General features: G+C 52.8%; 10 protein-coding genes across 10 annotated transcripts; 3 read left to right on the forward strand and 7 right to left on the reverse strand.

Moving 5' to 3' along the window:
- Positions 1–164: 164 nt before the first annotated feature.
- On the forward strand, positions 165–2,713 carry BO80DRAFT_467549 (cytochrome P450). Its single transcript, XM_025722866.1, has 3 exons — positions 165–719; positions 777–1,052; positions 1,115–2,713. The coding sequence occupies exons 1-3, from the start codon at positions 543–545 to the stop codon at positions 2,279–2,281; spliced, it is 1,620 nt and encodes a 539-aa protein (XP_025572022.1). The 5' UTR covers positions 165–542; the 3' UTR covers positions 2,282–2,713.
- gmdA (putative general amidase GmdA) lies at positions 2,314–4,704 on the reverse strand. The gene is made up of 5 exons (XM_025722867.1): positions 4,113–4,704; positions 3,215–4,039; positions 3,115–3,162; positions 2,636–3,050; positions 2,314–2,569 (listed from the first exon to the last, which is right to left on the reverse strand). Exons 1-5 carry the CDS (start codon positions 4,386–4,388, stop codon positions 2,445–2,447), a joined length of 1,689 nt encoding a protein of 562 aa, XP_025572023.1. The 5' UTR covers positions 4,389–4,704; the 3' UTR covers positions 2,314–2,444.
- A 119-nt stretch (positions 4,705–4,823) lies between these two features.
- On the reverse strand, positions 4,824–6,608 carry alkB (oxidoreductase, 2OG-Fe(II) oxygenase family). The gene is made up of 2 exons (XM_025717102.1): positions 6,146–6,608; positions 4,824–6,078 (listed from the first exon to the last, which is right to left on the reverse strand). The coding sequence occupies exons 1-2, from the start codon at positions 6,432–6,434 to the stop codon at positions 5,270–5,272; spliced, it is 1,098 nt and encodes a 365-aa protein (XP_025572024.1). The 5' UTR covers positions 6,435–6,608; the 3' UTR covers positions 4,824–5,269.
- A 141-nt stretch (positions 6,609–6,749) lies between these two features.
- nimX (cyclin-dependent serine/threonine-protein kinase CDC28) lies at positions 6,750–8,712 on the forward strand. Its single transcript, XM_025717103.1, has 4 exons — positions 6,750–7,134; positions 7,247–7,755; positions 7,812–7,975; positions 8,032–8,712. Exons 1-4 carry the CDS (start codon positions 7,098–7,100, stop codon positions 8,291–8,293), a joined length of 972 nt encoding a protein of 323 aa, XP_025572025.1. The 5' UTR covers positions 6,750–7,097; the 3' UTR covers positions 8,294–8,712.
- Positions 8,364–8,742, reverse strand: BO80DRAFT_183972 (uncharacterized protein). Its single transcript, XM_025714046.1, has one exon. It carries the CDS (start codon positions 8,664–8,666, stop codon positions 8,433–8,435), a length of 234 nt encoding a protein of 77 aa, XP_025572026.1. The 5' UTR covers positions 8,667–8,742; the 3' UTR covers positions 8,364–8,432.
- A 63-nt stretch (positions 8,743–8,805) lies between these two features.
- On the reverse strand, positions 8,806–9,460 carry BO80DRAFT_467553 (uncharacterized protein; the record flags this gene model as incomplete). Its single annotated transcript, XM_025722868.1, has 2 exons — positions 8,806–9,157; positions 9,219–9,460. 2 exons carry the CDS (start codon positions 9,458–9,460, stop codon positions 8,806–8,808), a joined length of 594 nt encoding a protein of 197 aa, XP_025572027.1.
- Positions 9,461–10,128: 668 nt separating this feature from the next.
- BO80DRAFT_457952 (uncharacterized protein) lies at positions 10,129–10,692 on the reverse strand (the record flags this gene model as incomplete). The annotated part of the gene is made up of 1 exon (XM_025722256.1): positions 10,129–10,692. The coding sequence occupies one exon, from the start codon at positions 10,690–10,692 to the stop codon at positions 10,129–10,131; it is 564 nt and encodes a 187-aa protein (XP_025572028.1).
- A 1,094-nt stretch (positions 10,693–11,786) lies between these two features.
- Positions 11,787–13,035, forward strand: BO80DRAFT_329715 (uncharacterized protein; the record flags this gene model as incomplete). Its single annotated transcript, XM_025715174.1, has 2 exons — positions 11,787–11,836; positions 11,901–13,035. Coding segments are annotated over 2 exons (1,185 nt in total), but the record flags the coding sequence as incomplete, so codon positions are not given.
- Positions 13,036–13,421: 386 nt separating this feature from the next.
- Positions 13,422–16,672, reverse strand: BO80DRAFT_363338 (transcription factor domain-containing protein; the record flags this gene model as incomplete). Its single annotated transcript, XM_025716095.1, has 8 exons — positions 13,422–14,274; positions 14,333–14,488; positions 14,540–14,764; positions 14,821–14,953; positions 15,004–15,212; positions 15,262–16,248; positions 16,439–16,521; positions 16,586–16,672. 8 exons carry the CDS (start codon positions 16,670–16,672, stop codon positions 13,422–13,424), a joined length of 2,733 nt encoding a protein of 910 aa, XP_025572030.1.
- A 531-nt stretch (positions 16,673–17,203) lies between these two features.
- Positions 17,204–18,362, reverse strand: BO80DRAFT_363268 (lactoylglutathione lyase GLO1; the record flags this gene model as incomplete). The annotated part of the gene is made up of 4 exons (XM_025716089.1): positions 17,204–17,379; positions 17,457–18,167; positions 18,230–18,265; positions 18,329–18,362. The coding sequence occupies 4 exons, from the start codon at positions 18,360–18,362 to the stop codon at positions 17,204–17,206; spliced, it is 957 nt and encodes a 318-aa protein (XP_025572031.1).
- Between the last annotated feature and the right edge of the window lie 738 nt (positions 18,363–19,100).

Genomic DNA, 19,100 nt, shown 5'->3' on the forward strand with positions numbered 1-19,100 from the left:
ACGTGCCCTCCCGCCAATCAGCCGCCAGCTGAAGCGGCTTTGTTCTCCCTTCACTGCTTCTCATGACGTTTCTCCCCACCAGCCTCGACTGGGGCTCCTCCTCCTAATTCCCTACTTATGCCGCTCTATACGGAGTCCTCCGTACCATGTCTCCCAAAGGATCGCGGCATAACCCTCATCCCTGTCGGCTCTAACCCCTGTTCGGGTGGGCATGGGAACCGCACCCCCCGGTGGCTGTTGAGGGGATGGATCCGTCCAGGCATCCAGGTAAGCCCCGAGGCCCCGACTGGCTGACTCGTAAATCGGCCAGCTCGAATTTCTCCGGCTCGTGACGTTGGGCCGTCGTGTCTTTCTTTCTATATAAAGCCGGAGATCATGCAGTATTTCAGTAGCTCACCGTTCTTGCTCGTTTCTAACCCGTTATTTTCTAGTTTTATTCTTTCTTACTGAACTTGGATCTCGATCTCTCTCAATACTCGGGTAAGTCCCGGTCGATCTTCCTGTGCCTGTACATCCCATCGCGACAACCCGTCACTTCCACCATGGCGGGAATCCCCTGGAATACCATCCATCTGGCCATCGCTGGATACACGTACTTCCGGTCGACATTTACGGCTTTTATCATACTATCTGCCATCACGGTCCTTCTGAGAATATTCTACCGCGTGGCTTTGTATCCTGTCTACTTTACTCCTCTTAAGCACATTCCAACCCCTCCGGTAAGCTGCACCCGAGCCACTCATCAGACAAGCGTTGCTAATCTTGTTCCGACGTAGGTACGATCATGGCTCACCGGCAACAATCCCACGTTCGTCCCCGAGGACCAGTACGAGCGGATGCGCCAGTGGAACCACGACCTGCCCAATGATGGCCTGATCCGATTCTACATGGCCGGCAACATTGAGCGCACCATGGTGACAACCCCCAAAGCCTTGGGCGAACTTCTCGTTCAAAAGGCCTATGAGTTTGAGAAGCCACCGCTGGTCCGGCGCTCGCTTGGTCGCGTCACTGGGGAACATGGTGTCCTCTTAGTAGAGGGTGCGGAGCATAAGGTATGTCGCACACGGCCAATTCTATTCTGTTCTTACTCGTCGTCAACTCACCTGTCATCCAGCGCCAACGGAAGCTTCTCATGCCCGCCTTCTCCTATCGCCATATCAAAAACCTCTACCCGATTTTCTGGTCCAAGGGCATTGAGATGGTGAAACTCATCGAAGAAGACCTGCGCCGTCGGGGAACCCCAACAGACAACGTCATCCGCGTATCAACCTGGACCAGCCGAGCAACCCTCGACATCATCGGCCTGGCTGGAATGAACCGAGATTTCAATTCCCTCAGTAATCCCAACAATGAGCTCGCAATCCAGTACCACAAAATCAACAGCGTGCCGCCTACGCGTCTCGAGAAAGGCCTCTTCCTTACCGGACTGATCTTCGACGCCGCCCACCTCGTCCACAAACTCCCTTTCAAACGCAACCGCTACATCGCCGAGAGCTCCGCCTACATCCGCAGCGTCGCACTCCAAATGATTTGCGACGCGCGCTCATCCACCAAAGGCGACAAAACACACCAAACCACCGACGCCGTCGACATCATCTCCGTCGCCCTCTCCAGCGACGGATTCACCGACGAAGAACTCATCGACCAAATGATGACCTTCCTAGCTGCCGGCCACGAAACCACCTCCACCGCCCTCCAATGGTGCGTCTACGCCCTCAGCAAACATCCGGAGGTTCAAACCCGTCTGCGCGAAGAAATCCGGACCAACCTCCCCTCCATCTCCGTCGAAAACCCCGAGCCCATCTCCGCCACCACCCTCGACTCCCTCCCCTACCTCAACGCCGTCTGCAACGAAGTCTTCCGCTTCTACCCCTCCGTTCCCATCACCAGCCGCATCGCGACCAAAGATACGTCTCTCGCCGGCCAGCATATCCCCAAAGGAACAATCGTCCACATCGTCCCCGCCATGACGAATCACGATAAGACTCTCTGGGGGCCGGACGCAGATAAATTCGATCCGGAGCGGTGGCTTGGTCCCGGCGGGGCGAACACCGGGGGCGCGACCAGCAATTACGCCTTCTTGACCTTCATCCATGGCCCCCGCAGTTGTATCGGGATGGGCTTCGCGAAAGCAGAACTCGCATGTCTTCTCGCTGCCTTTGTGGGGAAGTTTCAGTTTGAACTTGAAGATCCGAACGCACCGTTACTCCTTCGTGAAGGTGCGACAGTGAGTCCTAAGGATGGAGTTCGTGCGAAAATTACCCCGTTGGAGGGGTGGTAGATGGGTAGCAGGTGGTAGGTGGTAGGTGATAGACAGCCAGTGGGCTTCATGACATGACTATGACTATTGCCATATACATTCTTGTACTTTGTTCTAGAGACTCTTCCAATCTCATGATCCATGTTCCATAATATCATTGTAGTACGTGATGAACTGGTTCCAATCAAGCATATGCTTCCTTAATCTTCTCACCCAGATACTCCGCCAGCACCAAGATCTTCTCTTCCTGCAGACGCCGTCCAAAGAGCTGGATCCCAGCTGGTGCGCCATCATACGCCTCCGCATCATCTACATCCCAGTCAGTATATCCCAAACACACTCCCCACGACAAAAAAAGTAAAGAAAATAACTCACACTCCCCATCCGTCTTCCGATCCAACTCACTCAAATACTCTCTCTCCGTCACCACATCCACCCCCTTATCCGCATTCGTCACCGGCACCACAACACTCGTATAATCCAACACATTGATGAACGACGTATACCCCACCGTCGCATACTTCCTCGGGATGACCGACGCATGCGCCGCACAGGGATAAATCACCGCGTCGACGGGACGGCCCGTCCCTGTCAACTGGGTGGTGCTGTTCCAGTAATCGAGGTAGCGTTTCTGGTATTCGCGCTTCTCGACGTTCAGGGCGGCAATTTCTTGGGCTACCTTTTGTGGGGAGCCCGTGGTGTCGATGACGATTTGGGGGTGGGGGGGTTCGCCCGAGAGGGCGAAGTTTTGGAGTACGTCGGCGCCGCCGTCTAGGCTGTAGGCTCGGTCCTGGGTGGTGGGGGTTAGTTGGTTGGTATCCTTGGTGGTGCTGGGGTGGAGGGGGGAAGCGTACGGCTATGTCCATGGCCGTGTGGTGAGATGGGGGTTGCCAGGGGATGAGCTGGGGATGATAGCATGATTCGTCGTCTAGTATAAGTGTCACTACAGCTCACCCGATGTCCCAGTGCCCTGACTGTGTCTTCCACTATCTTCAATGCTCGCTTGATCGGTGGATGGGGCTGAATCGCCCCGTCATCGTACATAATCCCAAAGGCCAACCCCTCCGGCCCCCTTTGGATCAACTCCCTCGTCTCCTTCTCTACCTCTTCCCGCCACGGGATCTCCAACACTCCTGGATCCCCCAACCATGGACTCTGCCCCAACACCGACTTGAAGAGCAACGTCAACCCCCTCGCCGACGTAGCCAATGGCCCGATCACCGACAACACCACATTCTGACCATCGCCTGAATTCGCCGCCCCCTCGTAGGGCATCCGCCCCACGGACGGCCGGATACCATACAGCCCATTAAACGCGGCCGGCACACGGATACTACCCCCGATATCCGTGCCAAACCCGCCCGGCGAACCCCGCAGCGCGATCAGCGCCCCCTCACCCCCAGAACTGCCCCCGGAACTGAGAAACCGGTTCTTGGGATTCTGGGTGTAATTGATGATGTTGTTCATCGTCTCCCCGGCCATCAGGGTCATGGGGACGCTGGTTTTGCAGTAGAGAACGGCCCCGGCGGCGCGGAGCTCTTTGACGAGTTCGCTTTCGTGAGTCAGGTAGCGGGAGTCCTGGGAGATCCCTTGGAAGGTGTTGATCCAGCCGACGTAGCCCATGGTGGTTTCTACTCCAGGGATGTGGAACTGGTCTTTGAGACTGACGGGCAGGCCGTGTAGAGGACCTAGTGGTTTGCCGTTCTGAGCGAAGTAGGCGTCGAGAACCCGGGCGGTTTCGAGAGCTTTGTCGAAGAAGACCTCGTGGAGACAGTTGACCTTCATCGCCCGTTTATCAGTACTCGCTGTATAAATTGGTTTGGAATAGGTAGTATTGAGGGGTTGAGCGTACGAGCTGATGCGCCAGCGCAGCACGATGGCAGAACGCCTCTGTCACTTCGACGGCCGTCCACTGGCCCGTTGTGGTGCGCTCAGTGATCCCCACGGCGTCGGTCTCGGTGATTGCAATCTCGCGCTCGGTCAAGAATTGCTGGATATAAGCACCGGTCACGTCGCGCTGCTCTGTGGGGGAGGGGATGGGGCCCTTGATCCGCCATTTCTCGGGGATGGCGTCGAGCGTGGATTGACGCTTGAATTCGGCGGCTTGTTGCCAGGCTGGGATGGTCATTTGGAACTGTGGTGGTGGGGTGGGATATAACTTGAGAATGGGGGTTCGAGATGAAGGAATGCTGATAGGCTTGGTCTTATATGTCCGTCTGGTGGGATGATCATCCCGCTGTCTTACCGATCCTATCTCATGTTCAGGTGGGGATTGCAGCAAGCGGGGCCAATGGTGCGGAATATCTGCTTATCATCCATTCCTCCGGACGCTTTGTCTAACGTGCAGGAGTAGCTTGTGCTCGGCCGTGGTTCAGATGGCTAGATAGATAGGGCCAGTAACACGGATTGCTGATAAGATCGGGGGAGATTCGGTGTTGGCTGGGATGATGGAGGAGTAGACGGGGACCCCCAATGAACGGTCCAACGATCAGCTGCTGCCCCGCCGGGTTCTGAGCCGGAATCGCTTCCGCGGTTCTATTTTCCGATGCACCTCTTACCCTCTGTCACGATAAAATATATATCATTTATGGCTAGTATATACGTCCTTTCTATGTAATCCCATCAAACAGGATATATCCAAGCCGGTAGCTGGCCGGCCAGATCAATATTTGTCAAAACACCAGGTATATCACCCGCTTGCAGCACAAGATAAGGCTTGCTACCAAACTTAACCAGTAAGCCGATGGGTTAAGGAGTGGGCTCGAGGTCTCGTTGAGTACACAAGCGTATACCGGTGCACAGAACATTTGGCATATCCAGGCATAGCAGATAAAGTTCAAGGACAGAACTGCGCGGAACCCGGATTCTGCAGTATGGAACGGTGTCATCGCTTTCAACGGCTGGAAACCATCTAGCCAACTTCATGGGCTCTCAGAGAATATTCTGAGCTATGACCATCAGAGTACTGAGCCCATCGTGGTCTCACAATATATCTAATTGCCATGACAATCAGCCCTGGGGCTTGGCCATTTCCATTTGCCGAACGTTTAGATTGACTCTCTTGCCCGACATCCATCCTTTCCAGATCTCAAATTCGGAAGTAGCTACACCATCATGTGAGCATGATGGCCAGTTAGCAAGCCACTCAGGGCAGGTATCCGGCACGATCTTCGGTACTGCATGCCAAGCAAACCGTGAGGTGCCATCCATGTAGACAGCATCCCCGGAGCGAAGCCGAATAATTTCGCAGTGCTCCCCATCATCATGGCTGATCAAGAAAAGACCATCACAACCAAAGCTAACACTGATCAAGCCCACATCGCATTCTTCACTGACATCACGATGAGGACTGAGGTGGTCGCCCGGGGAGTAGACATTCAAAATAGCTGCTTGAGCCTCGGTTGCCGGAAACATGGCATTCAGGAGCTTTGCAATATCGGAGGGAAACTCAGGAGGGCGCTCCGCGGGATATACTTTGGCGGTCCAGTCATACTGACCACCTAGAGTAACCCAACGTAGCTTTCTGTTCAGTAGGCTTTGGACAGTGAGTGGTCTGTGCACATTGGGATCTATGGGCTCTATGACACGTGCTGGATCATCTCCAAAAAAGGACGGAGGACAATCGCCTACTGAAATAGGATCGGCCGAGACCGATACATCCGGCTGGGCTTCCCCACTAGTCGCCCTAGGATAAGTGATATCATAGTGCAGGTGAAGATTGGTTCGATGCCGGGGATTAGACAAGTCCCGGTGGAACAAACGAGACAGTAACTCGACCTGAACGGCCGGTGGTAGCAGCGATGGGACCACCTGCAAGCCTACAGCATGTCAACATTGTTTTTCTACAATTGGTGCCGCAAAAGCAGGCATGCAGATAATGCTGACCAGAAACAGAGCGATGGCTGAAAACGGGGATATCCTTAGCAGGCAAAGCGTCCTGCATACCCTTGCGTGGGCCGACAAATTGGTTGAATACTGGCCGGAGATCTGCGCTAGAGATCCATTGCGTCAAAGAGATCTCATTCGGGAGATTCTGGGGGTCCAGAGCTTGAAGGTCGATAATACTGGCATCGGAATCTATTTCCGAAAGCGTGGACTTTTGAAATTTCTTGTAACGCTGCTTGAGGACCTCTGGCGGACGCTCATGAGCGTTGAGGTCTTTGATATGCGGCATCAATAGTTATCGGGTATGCAGCTTGTGACAACTCATAGATCAATAAACGACTGCAGCTGGGGGTTAGTCCACGTAGGCAAGTTCCGAACTATTGCATAGCTACGTGCCAGCCCACGCTCTCTGCCCCGATGGGAACAATGAAAGGATCGAAGGATCGACAATATTTGATCGGGGATGGAAGATGAAAGTTTGCCGTCCGTCGGGTTGGAACCAACCACAAAATGGTCAGCTGGGCACGCGCTCACCGCCTTGGGACGCGCGAGTTTGTTTGTGTACAGCCGCCGCTGACCGCCTTGGGCTCCCCACCAGGGATGAAAAGACTCCAAGTCAACTGCTTCAGCTCTCTCAGACAACCCAGGTAAGTAAAAGGTAAGTCACGCTCCGGACCCGGCTGGTTTTGCTCCTCAGATGCTTCAAACTGCTTCTTAATTGGGAATCGACTCCTGCCTCCCACGCTGTCAACTCGATCGTCTCGACTCCTCGCAGCTGCTTGACGCCTTCTCTTCCTCCCCGGCAACCCAAAGCCATCGCCTTGCAGCCTCCTTTGTTTCCTGTACCCCACGTGCTGGCGGGCTCGGCAACGCGTTGAGTTTGTTCAGCTTTATCTTCCGGACTTAGATTGCAGTGCTTGTGTGTGGAAGCTAGGAAAGCAGAGACATCATCATGGAGAACTACCAAAAAATCGAGAAGATTGGTGAAGGTATGTTTGCCTCGCCGAGGCCAGCAATATCCGTACATACTTGGATACAGGGGCCATTCGGTCACCGTAATATTTCTTAAATATGAGGCTAACTGAGGGTCGTTGACTGTAGGAACGTATGGTGTCGTCTACAAGGCTCGCGAGCTCACTCATCCCAACCGGATTGTCGCTCTGAAGAAGATTCGACTGGAGGCGGAAGATGAAGGCGTCCCCAGCACAGCCATCCGCGAAATCTCCCTTCTCAAGGAGATGAGCGATCCCAACATTGTCCGGCTCTTGAACATCGTCCATGCAGATGGCCACAAGCTCTACCTCGTCTTCGAATTCCTCGACCTCGACCTCAAGAAATATATGGAGGCTCTTCCTGTCAGTGAAGGTGGGCGTGGCAAAGCCCTCCCCGAAGGTTCCGCTTTGAGCAAAAACATGGGTCTCGGGGATGCCATGGTCAAGAAGTTCATGGCTCAGCTAGTAGAGGGAATTCGTTACTGCCACAGCCACCGCATTTTGCATCGTGATCTCAAGCCTCAGAACCTTTTGATTGACCGCGATGGTAATCTTAAGCTGGCGGATTTCGGATTGGCAAGAGCGTTCGGTGTTCCTCTGAGAACCTACACCCATGAGGTATCCTTCCACGCTGAACTCGTCTTGATATAGTGACTTATTATTGACTTTCACAGGTTGTTACTCTCTGGTACCGCTCTCCTGAGATCCTTTTGGGTGGCCGTCAATACTCTACCGGTGTCGATATGTGGTCCTGTGGTGCAATCTTTGCAGAGATGTGCACTCGCAAGCCACTCTTCCCTGGCGACTCTGAGATTGACGAGATCTTCAAGATCTTCCGGTATGCTTCCCCTTCACTGTGAGAACCGCCCGACGTCTAACACCCCTGGCCAACAGGCTCCTCGGTACCCCGGATGAGGCTGCCTGGCCCGGCGTCACTTCCTTCCCCGACTTTAAGCCGACTTTCCCCAAATGGAAACGTGATGAAACGCGGGCACTCGTCCCCGACCTCGAAGAGGATGGTCTGGATCTCCTCGATGCTCTGCTCGAGTATGACCCAGCACGCCGTATTTCCGCCAAACAAGCCTGCATGCATCCCTACTTCAAAAACGGCAGTGCGTTCTACTCCGGACGCACCCGGCGAAATGGAGTCCACTAACCGATCCATGCTGCGTATCATCCGTTCATGTTGATGTATGTATGCGTGCTATAACTGCGACAGACGGAGTGGTGCACGGTCTTTAAGCCTCGCCCGACTATCCACTGGCCATGCCTGCACTCGGCTTCCCCCAGTATCTCTACTTTATTTTTCGTGATGCCCTATGATTTTCTTCTGTTCCTTCGTATTTGTTCCTTTCATGATGGCGTTGCATGCGGAGTGCTCTGGAACGGACAAGATCAGGATACTGGATATTACAAGGAGTGTTTTGACTTATGCGTACATACCCATAAATGAGTAACTGCCAAAAGAAACAACAGTATATCAATAGCAGCCGTTGCTTTCCGCGGGTCATGGCTAATGGCATCCACATGCTGTTTCGTGATACAGTGACTCTGGGTTATTCATACAAAGTACAGCCAACACCAAAAGGTGTAATGCGATTCGGGACAAAAGGAAGAAACGAAAAATCCCGCCCCCATCTCTCCACCCACCCAAATCTCTACCACAACTCAATCGAGATCGTGCAGCTCAAAATTCACTCCCGGTCGATCATCAGGCATCGTACCATACCACGTCCTTCTAAACGGGTGGGCATTGCGCCCCCACATCTGCACCAGGAGTTGCCCCCAATTCGGACGAACTTTGGCCCAAAATGCCCAAAAGAGGAGACCCAGGACCGGAAAAGACCCGATCTTCGGACGCTGGAAGGTTGACGACGAACGACGGGCAAAACATGCCCCTAGGCGCTTTATTGCGCCTCCAAAACTACAACCCACACGACAACCACGCCTTCTGGCAAAAGCATCGTACTTCCCTTTGTCTTTGGGGAGGGAGGGGGCGAGGGGAGGGAGGGCGGGACACCTGTTAAATGGTCAGTCAAGCGCCTATTGTTCAGAAACGGGGGCTGAGACCATGCACTAACTTGCGGTCCACACATCGCACGCAGCAGTAACGAGTCAGGCCAATCGGGGCCGAGCCCGCAAGGGCAAAAAGAGACAACAATGCCACAAGGACCGGCTTATTGGCCGCGAATAACTTCAGACAGTCGATGAGGGTGAGGGCATGGAGACAACTGGTACCGGCATGGTGGCGTTGATGGAGCTCAGTTTCTGTGAGAAGATCGTGAAATGTCAAGGCCATTACCAAGTAGACTAGGAAGGACATTTTCCCTCTAGTTACTGGATAGAAGGTATAACATAACAAGTGTCTTATCATAAAACAATCGAGAAACGAGAAACTTGTTGCTCGCTGGGGGAGGGTTGATTCTGGATGCTGCGGTATGGTGTTGAGAGGTAGCAAAAGCCTGCGAAGCCACGAAGACGTGGGTAGTTGGAGAATTGCAAAAGCATGGAAGCTGCGAAGACAGAATCGTAGTTTCCTGATCTGGTATTGACTCTGGACATTGGAATCCGTTATTGAGTAGCGGTAAATTCTCATTCAATGCCAACCCAAAGACGTTGGTTCTTGGGGTTTCAATCTGCTCGATAATCCCAATCATCTCACACCTTTCAAAGGATTGGTGACACATATGTAGTAACTATAGGAATTAGGGTCGGCGGTGCGGAGTTGCGGCTTTTATACTCCGATCTGCGGTTGCAGATGCTCGGACTGGTCCTCCCGCTGGTACAAGGGAGGGCGCTGTCCAATCCTTTCTCTGATAGCGCTCGTAAAGGAGGGGGGAGTGACCGCCTATCACGTCCCCAGAGGAGAGTACTGACCATCGCAAGCACATAGCCATCTTCCTCCAACTTCTCCCGATCAAACCCAGTCTTGGACAGCTTTTGGTCTTCGGGAGAAAGCTCGAATCCTCGAGCACGATGACAACATCCACATTAGGCCGTACAGTGACCGAATGCTTTCAGTCGAATCGTCCCCCGCGGCCGCTCGCAACATCTACAGTCACGACCGCAGCACCCTCCTCTCCCAGCACAATCCAGGCGAAGACTCTTCATCATGTACCATTCGGGGTGCTTCCTTTTCGTCGCCATCCCGCGTTGGTACGGAGATTTGGGCATTCTCTGCCAGAGCATATAGCCCTCTCTTTCGGCCCGCCAGAGTTCTTGGTTCAACGTATACCGTTCCTTCTGCCACTCTTCGAGTTGTTTTTGATCGTCCTTGGTTAGTAGAACTCTTCTGTCTACCCGTTGACATTCTTCGAGCAGAAACGCTTCCCGTTGGATAATCTCTTGCTGGCGCATATCGTTCTCCAACATGGAGGGCACCGCCTCCTTCGTTTTCTTGTCGTGTGCCACTTGCCATCTGCCTTGACAGCAGCGTAATCTTTGGGCCTTGTTCCATCTTCCAGTCTGCTCGAGATACATCTTCACTCTGATCAGAGATGGCTCGATTTTGAGGGCAATCCACCGCTTGAGCTTCTGCGTTAATGTCAGCTCCATGGTGAATGAAATGATAAAGCGGGCAGGTTTTGGCGATATGTGTCGGCAGAAGAAGTAGAAGAGAAGACAAAAGGATTTCTATAATATTGCTGGGCAAGCATGAGCTAATACTGCGTCATCCTGCGGTGATAGATTCCCCCACTGCACAAAGATGACGGAGACTGTGTCCTTCCGGACTTGATATCATTCCAGATCATACATTCTAGGCATGAACTTGTTGAGGATGGGCTCTTTTTGGCCGTGTGGTCTGTTCTTCTGCCTTTTGATCAGGGCTTACAACGAAACAAAAGCTGTCTCATGTCTAAAGGTTCTTAAGAAGATGGTATAAACACGCTCGAGGTAAAGTGCCATATCAAGAGAGGCCCAGAATTTCATCAATGCCCCCGTATTTTTGGTCAGAATATCTCCAGCACCCGTAAGGGTCTACATGTAGATAGTCGGCCGAATCCTTGGGTCTCATCTTGCTTCTGGCCATGTTGACTCATCATGACAATATACCTCGTTACGAACAGGTAACATAACCATGTAGCTAATATAGTGTTAATTGATTGATTCAAGCCTTATCTCCGGATGCACCGCAGTCTCTCTTGAGGCTCTCCCCGGATTGCTGTTGGACCATGTCGACTAGAGCGAATCCCGAGTATACATTGTCCTTTGAGGTAGGGAAGATGCGATCGGGGAATAATTCGGGTTAACGGGACTTTTCTATGTTGATTTGGGGGAATTGAATCGGTGCCCTTCACTACTTGCAAGTTGGGAATGCGTGGTGGTAACAAGATCCCCCATTCATTGGTTTCGGTGCAGGCATCTCTAACCCGTGCTTTCCATGCGGGCTAGCGCCGGCCGGGTCGCAGCTTCCATAACTGCGCGCTTACTAAGGGATGCCGCGAGACGTACTCCATGCAGTCAACCTTCTTCCTCTTTCCCTCCATCTCTCTTCTCTTGAACATGGTGCAATGCGTGTTGTCTCTCTTAAACAGCTGTCTCCAGTAGGAGGCAGCCATATTTTTTCACGCAAAGGGCGCTTGCAGCTAAGCCGCCCCCGACATCCTTACATATATCAATGGACACAAGCAGCATTATTCTCGAAAAGCAGCCACAGCGTCAACATTCCGGTAGGAAACAACGGCTCTATATCACTCCAGTAAGCATCCATCTTACCTTCAATCTATACATCCCAGTTCCCCAAGTCTCACCAATCACTCCAGTATAACCCACCCCTCGGATACACTCGAAAGGACCCGCAATCATATACTCGTCTATCTTCCGCCGGGTCCAATCATCTCTCTCAACCCCGGAGGGGTCATTCCCACCTACAGCAACCACAATGCACCACAGCGCTATGAAATTATCCCACAAATCCTAGCACGCATCACCTTCTCAACGGTAGTAACAATCAACTACCGTCTGGGTACTCTCCCAGCCAACCCAGATAGCCCCACTGACCTGGCAGTTCACAAACACAAATACCCTACCCCCGTCCACGACACCCTCGCCGGCTTCGATTGGATCCAGGATACCCTGAGCCCCGAGCGTGTAGCCGTCGTAGGCATGAGCATCGGCGGCTCCCTGGCCCTAATGCTCTCCCTCACGGAAGCCAAGTCCATCCACGCAGTCGCAGCCCTCGAGCCCGTCTGCGACTGGACTTCCCTCGACGAGCATTGCATTCAGTCACCGCCAACGGCCGAGGAAACAGCCTCGCTTATGTCGCACAGCAAAAAGGGTTCCAAGAAGAGAAAATTCGCGCAATGGGACCTCCTCCCCCTTCTTCAGGCAAGGAAAGCACTCTTCTCCACCCCGGAGCGGTATTTTGATGCCTTTGCATCACCAATTCTATTTCTTCGTTCGCCAGGAAAGGACGTGCCCCGCTCTTTTCCAGAGTATAGAATGGGGCCGCAGTATCCGATTCCTGTTCTGAAAGCCGGGGGTGTACCTGAGGGTGAGGAGTGTATCGATTATTGGGACGTGTATTCGCAGGAGGACCTAGAGAGTATGCACGAGTCAAATACTACGGGAATTCAGACGAAACCAGATCCACCTCGGAGACGAAAGGCACTCTCGAGATGGCCGCCTTTCGGCCTCGATTATGGCATCAGTGGTCCGACGTGGCATCATCCTGGCCAGGGAATAAAACGGCTCGAGATGCAGCTTCCTTGGGTGAAGTTATTTACTCGCATCGAGGACTATGGTATTCCACCATGGACTATGAGGGGGACTGGAAGACACAAAGGTCTCAAAGACGCTAGCGTTCTAGCCCAACAAGGCCATGAAATGGTCAACGTTATGCGGCGGGCGTGTTTCTGGGGCCGAGAGAAGGGATATGCTGGGACGAGAGTGACTCTTGATCGACTCTTGGAGAAGGAATGGACTGACTCTGCACATATAATAGCAGCAGAATGGATAAGAAGGGTGATGGCGGATTGAGGTCGAAGTTGGGACCCCGGTATAAAATAGATAGACTTGGGTATTCCGCACAAATTGTGCGCGGTACCATTTCAGGTATATGACGCGGGACAATTGGTCAGCGGAATAAGGATATATAACCTGGGACTCGAGAAAGGATCACCCGCATGGGAAGCAAGTATTCTTATGGTGAAATCGCACCTACATCAGGAATAGCCATGGAAGTATCCGCTAAAAGGGCAACAAGGCATGATTAAGGCAGGGAGAGAGAGATGATAAAGAAATAGAAATATCAAATATTGAACTAAATGATATCCGTACTTGTATCATAACGACGACCCCCCAAACGTATTGACATTGGGTGAATCCCACCACGGCTCTATATCAGCCAAACTGGGCAGACCCGGGTCGTCCCCATACGAGGTTGTGTTCCCCGGCGGAGGAAACCCACTATCTCCGAGATTTTCCGAGAGCAATTGCAGATCCGAGTCGCGGATCCAATCCAGGTCCCCAGGCTGACATGCACCCAATTGCTGAGAAGGATCAAGACACGGTGGTCCGAGCCCGCGCTGAGACTGAGGCGGATTGAATGAAAGACCTGCCCCTGTCAGAGACGGCGCAGTGGGTAAAGACATAGGGATAGCGGCATGATTCCTGGGTGCAGTCACGCGAGACTTTTTCCGCGCAGCTTCCGAGTCCGGAATGCGCCCGATGGGTTGTTGCGAGGAGAGTTGATGGCTTGTTTGGCGCTTGAGCGCCCCAGAGCGTCGCATGTGCGCTTGCCAGCGCCGTTGCAGACTAACCAGGAAGTCTCGGGTGCGCTTGGCGTTTTCGAATGATTGGCCGATTTCGTCGAGTGCTCGGAAGCAGAGATTCAGGTAAGCGACCATCTCGGCGTTGCTGCTGCTGCTGTCTCCGCCGGGTCGGGAGCTGGAGATGGTGACGTAGAGGAGCATGAGAGCGGCGCTGAAGATGATGGCGACGACTTGGTTGTTCATGCGTCGGAATGTATAGTGTTTTTCGTAGATGTGGAGGAGTCGTGCGATTGCGATCGATGACTCGACGCACATTCGTCGCGCGTGGTGATAGCCGGGGCCTTGGCGCGGACTGCGTGGTTGGATGTAGCTTTTGGAGACCCAGGGTCGGTGGGTGAATATGACGATTTGGTGGTATTGCATGCTACGCTTGGGTTAGCTTGAAATGGTAGATGCACGTGGTGCCGTGGTTGTCAACATACTGGAGTACTAGAAGATGAGGCAGTTTCGGAGCAACATCGTTTCCAAGATCAACATCCAGGTTCGATGGCAGGTTGGCCTTCCAAGCGAAGAGGTCATCTGTTACTCTGTGACATAGCCTCTGCAGGTCATGCCGTGGAATGTCGGAGCATCCATATCTATGGGATGCGTTAGCACTTGAGAGGGGCATGAGGGAGCAGCAGACCTACAGAATATGGCCGACGGGGGATATGATCTCCCAGAGAACAGCGAATTGTCGGCTAATCAATTCATTCGGGTTCTTCAATCCGTTCTCCAAAGCGTCCTGTTTCATCGGTAACCCATACGGGTACCACATGCCTTCTTTCTCAGCACCCAAGTCGGAAGCGGGTTTGGGGATAGTAATATCCCCTGCATTCATTCGGAATGGCCGTCCGAGGTAGAATCCCCAGAAGCTGTGTCGGCGAGGTCAGACAACACCTAGAAAATAGAACCGGGCATATATACTCACTGGTCGGCAGTGTAGCTTCCCCAGAATGCGATTCGACGCACGTCGGCCTCATGAGCACTTATGTCGCCCTTTTCAACGTAAGGCGTCGTATCCAGGTGTAGCCCAAGATCAAAGGCAAGTCTCATTGACATTCCTAGATCCTGTCAGTATCTCATGCCGGTTCTTCTCCGACTATCAACCTACCGCTATAGAGCCAGCCTCTTGCATCGCGATTAGAAGATCCTTCATGAGAGCTCAGAATAACAAGGGCTTGAACGGTAGCGACACAGGGAGAGTCCAATTCGATCTCTAGAAGAGCCTTGGCCCTGTCTGCAAAGAATTCTGAAAGGGATTTAGGAAATGTGATAAAGGTAGGATGATACCGTGCTTCGAATGCACTTCCGATAGCGCACCTAATAATCATCAATCAGAGAATAGGATGGAACCAGGCAATCAACATACATGGCATTTGTAAGGACTTCCGAGTAGAATGGCGTGTCTATCAGTTCGTTTCTCCATTTTATCCTCGCATCCATATACATATCTTTGTCGACCACGTAGGTGCTTGGATTTTGCCAAGTAAAGTAAAGTTCGACAAGGTGGTCCTCGAGTGCTGGGTCAACAGGCTGCCCGACCCGCAGATGATTCAAAATATCTTGTCCATCATGACGGACGGTCCGTGCATCCGGACGCTGTCGTTGTTGTGTCGCAGACACGTCTACCAGGTTGAGATTTGAAGTAGCCCCATAAAACCTGAGGTGCCCATCTCCAGCAATCTTCAATGTTCCTATACGATGCGAGATCTGCTCAATAACATCTTTCTCAGCTTCGTCTTCCTCACCACTGTCGGAATCATTGTCTCGGTCATTCCACGCTTGGCCTAATAACACACCCGGTTGTTGAGATATATCTGGTGTGAACTGCAGGCTATCTGGGCTCAAACTGTTCTCGTTTGAGCGATTGGAAGCGCCATCTATGTTAGCGTATAGAGCGTCCAGGCTTTCGGCGGTTGGCAGAGTGAACCCCCAGTGCGTCGAAGGATAATTAGTTGACAACCCTGGGTTCATCGCCAGAGTGTTCATAGGATCTTGGCTTTTCTCGGTCAGGGGTATGAATCGCTGATTAGAAAGTACACTGTGCGAGGGAGATGAAACCGTAGGCACACTCTCGGTGACACCCGTCTGACGACTCACTGGAGGAGGCATGGGGGAAGTCTGGTCAGGGGATTGTGTGACTGCTGGGTGAGGCGGCGCATTGTGTCCAATAGATGCCACTGAATCTCTCCTTTTTGCTAGTCCCCGAGGAATTTGCAAGGTATCCAGGACTCTGTTCATGCCCGACTCATCCTCAGGTTTCATTGGGGGCGGCTCTAGGCCACTGTCGTAGATGAATTGGCATAGTTGGTCTATTCTGGCGGAAAACAGCTCCGTGGCAGCGCGGAGAGACACTCTGAGAAGGTTACGGTCAGACTTGGTTGGCTGCGCGGGCAAATAACATGGCCAACAGCTTGATCCTGCGCTCGCCGAAACACCGGTTCCCCTTCCAGGTTTTATCTTCGCAGGACGGTCGTCGCACGGGACACGAGAGGTAATTCAAACATAGCAGCGGACAAGATAGAGATGGAGCGAGCTGGACCTACTTCCGCTTATCATCACCGTGTTGGTATTTGCAATCCTTTCCTTTCTTCTCGCAGTTGTGGCAATTCGGGGTAGCCCCGTCACACTGCCCAAATTGCGTCAGCCCGGAGCGACATTGTAGAGGTCCGATAAGAGACGAGCGCACATACTCTGATCTTACTCTCTCGACAAGGAACACAGGCGGTGGTGACGTGCTTCCGGGGAGCCCGCTTGGGCTTCTCCGACTGGGGCTGCATGGCGATTTCACGATTTGTTGGGTCGGTGCAACAGCAGCGCGAGAATGCCCCGTGGGGGGGTGGAGGGAGATCAGCGAGGTTGAGAAGAGAAAAACATCCAGTCAACCAACATCGACCGAGGGAAGTCGAACAGCATGCATGGTCCGAGATGCGATTCAGGGAGGGAGGTCATGAGGACGGAGGGCCATGGGACAGACACACACACACCGCGTCAATGTCTGCTGTCTTTGCTCTCGGGGGTCTCAGCCCGGTCGGCGACGATGCTCTGGGGAAGTGTTGGCGATCCTCTGATAGGCGGGAGGCCCTGGCGAAGCGGGGGAGATCCCCCACCCCACGGGCCAATCACCCTCTCGGTAACCCAAGCATCCCCCAAGGGAAAGAAATCCCGCGCTACTCGCCCACTATTTGCTACGAACAGCACTACCCTCGGCATGTATCCACGGGGCCCAGGCCCTTGCTCAGTATATATGGAGAACAGATAGGTACACATATCCAACACCCTCGCGCACATCATTCACACCACGACCTGGATCACAAGTTGCCGGTGTGCTTGAGGGCCTCGTTCTGGACAACCTCAATCCAGTATCCATCAGGATCCAGGATGAAGGCCACGTACTTCATCCGTCCATCAGTGAGACGCTTCTTCCAGTTCACATTCAGCGACTCGAACCGATCACAGGCTGCATGGAGGTCGTCGACCGAGACACCTACAGGTACCGACGGTGTTAGTGACAACAGTCTTCTCTCTGCAACCGGCTTCCTGGGACAAAGGATCAAGACTTACAGATGTGCCCGAATCCCTGCGGCTCCGAGTTACCGTCGTGGTAAACCTTGCCCTCCTGCTTCTCGGTGCCATAGTTCCAGGTCAGCTCGAGCAGACCCTCCCACTCGGAAATTGGGTTGGAGGCACCCTCCCGGAGTCCAGGGTTAGCGCCAGGGTAACCCAAGAAGTAAAGGTTGAACCCGGCATCCTTGTTTTCGACAGTGCGCAGTAGCGTCATCCCGAAGACTTCTTGGTAATACTTCAAACTGGCTTCGGCGTCTTTGACACGGAGCATGGTGTGGTTCAGCCGGTATGTGGACGGATCAGTCGTGGTGCCAACATCCTCATTGTGGCGGCGGATAATCTCGACCCAGTATCCATCGGGATCCTTGACGAACGCAATGTGGCGCATACGACCCTCTGTGAGCTTCTTCTGGAAGGGATAACCGGCATCCTCAAGTCTCTTGCAAGCGGCCTCGATGTTATCAACGGAGACAGCAATGTGTCCAAAGCCGCGGTGAGGCTCCGTGTTACCGTTGACCACGCTGTAGTTGGGATCGTTCTCGGTGCCATGGTTATGGGTGAGTTCCAAGACACCGTTACGGTCAGTGAAGTGGCGATCACCCTGGAGAGACTGGGGTCCGTCGTAGGCAAGGAAGTAAAGGGAGAACTTGTTGTCAGGGAAATCGATCTGATTGACCTGGTTAAGGCCCAGGAACTTGTAGAATTCCACTAGGGGAAGATCGATAGTAAGCTTCTAAGCCGCTTAAGATGCTGGTGGGGGGAGAACGTACGGGACTTCTTCGGGTCCTTGACCCGAATCATCGTGTCTACCGGACAAACACATTGTTACCTTCAGGTCATATTTTGTGTACAACAATAGAGATACTAACGCATAAACTTATACTTGGAAGTATCCGTCGCCATGGTTGCGAGTGATCGGCTGGTGCCTACACCCGCTGTAAGCATCAAGAATCAAGCCGAGTGGGGAAATAGATCGGTTCGTATTGTTCGAGAAACCTACCAGGAACGATCGAGAATCGTGGGACGAGGACCCTGCGGAAAGATGAGCGAAAGGGAGGAAGCGAGAACATCCAGGAAAGAGGGGGAGGGGTAAGACCGAGAGACAAGTTGGCTTGTTGGGTTTAGTGAGCCGCGTGAGGAGAGCCGAAAAAAGGGTGGGGGCACCACCACGCCTATGACGCTATCCAGGCCAGAGGGAGCTGCGATTAATAATAATCATAGTAATCATCCCAGTGCTCATTGGAGCTCTTGATTGGAGTAGATGATACTTTAGTTGAACGATAGCTTGGATCCTGCTATCCTTGACCAATTCTTTCAGGTAAACAACCGGTGCATGGTTCATCCAGGGTAGGCCAGCGTGGAGAACAATATATACAAGTCATGCAGTGGACATATGATCAGGCCGGTAAATTACGATGCTAACACCACCAAGCATATGATCTAGCCCAAGTTGATTCATACAGCGTACTGCTTGAGCATTCCTGCTGGGTATAGTCCCATGACTTCTATTATTATATTCATCGCGATTCGCGAGAGGAAAAGCAAGGCACGATGACGCTGCAGCAAGGCGGTGAGGCAGGCGATACCCCATACTTCTTTTCTGCCTCGGAAACCGCCAACTCTCCGACAGTCCGACCATCT

This window comes from Aspergillus ibericus (assembly GCF_003184845.1).
Source record: "Aspergillus ibericus CBS 121593 unplaced genomic scaffold BO80scaffold_42, whole genome shotgun sequence".
NCBI classification, from domain to species: domain Eukaryota; kingdom Fungi; phylum Ascomycota; class Eurotiomycetes; order Eurotiales; family Aspergillaceae; genus Aspergillus; species Aspergillus ibericus.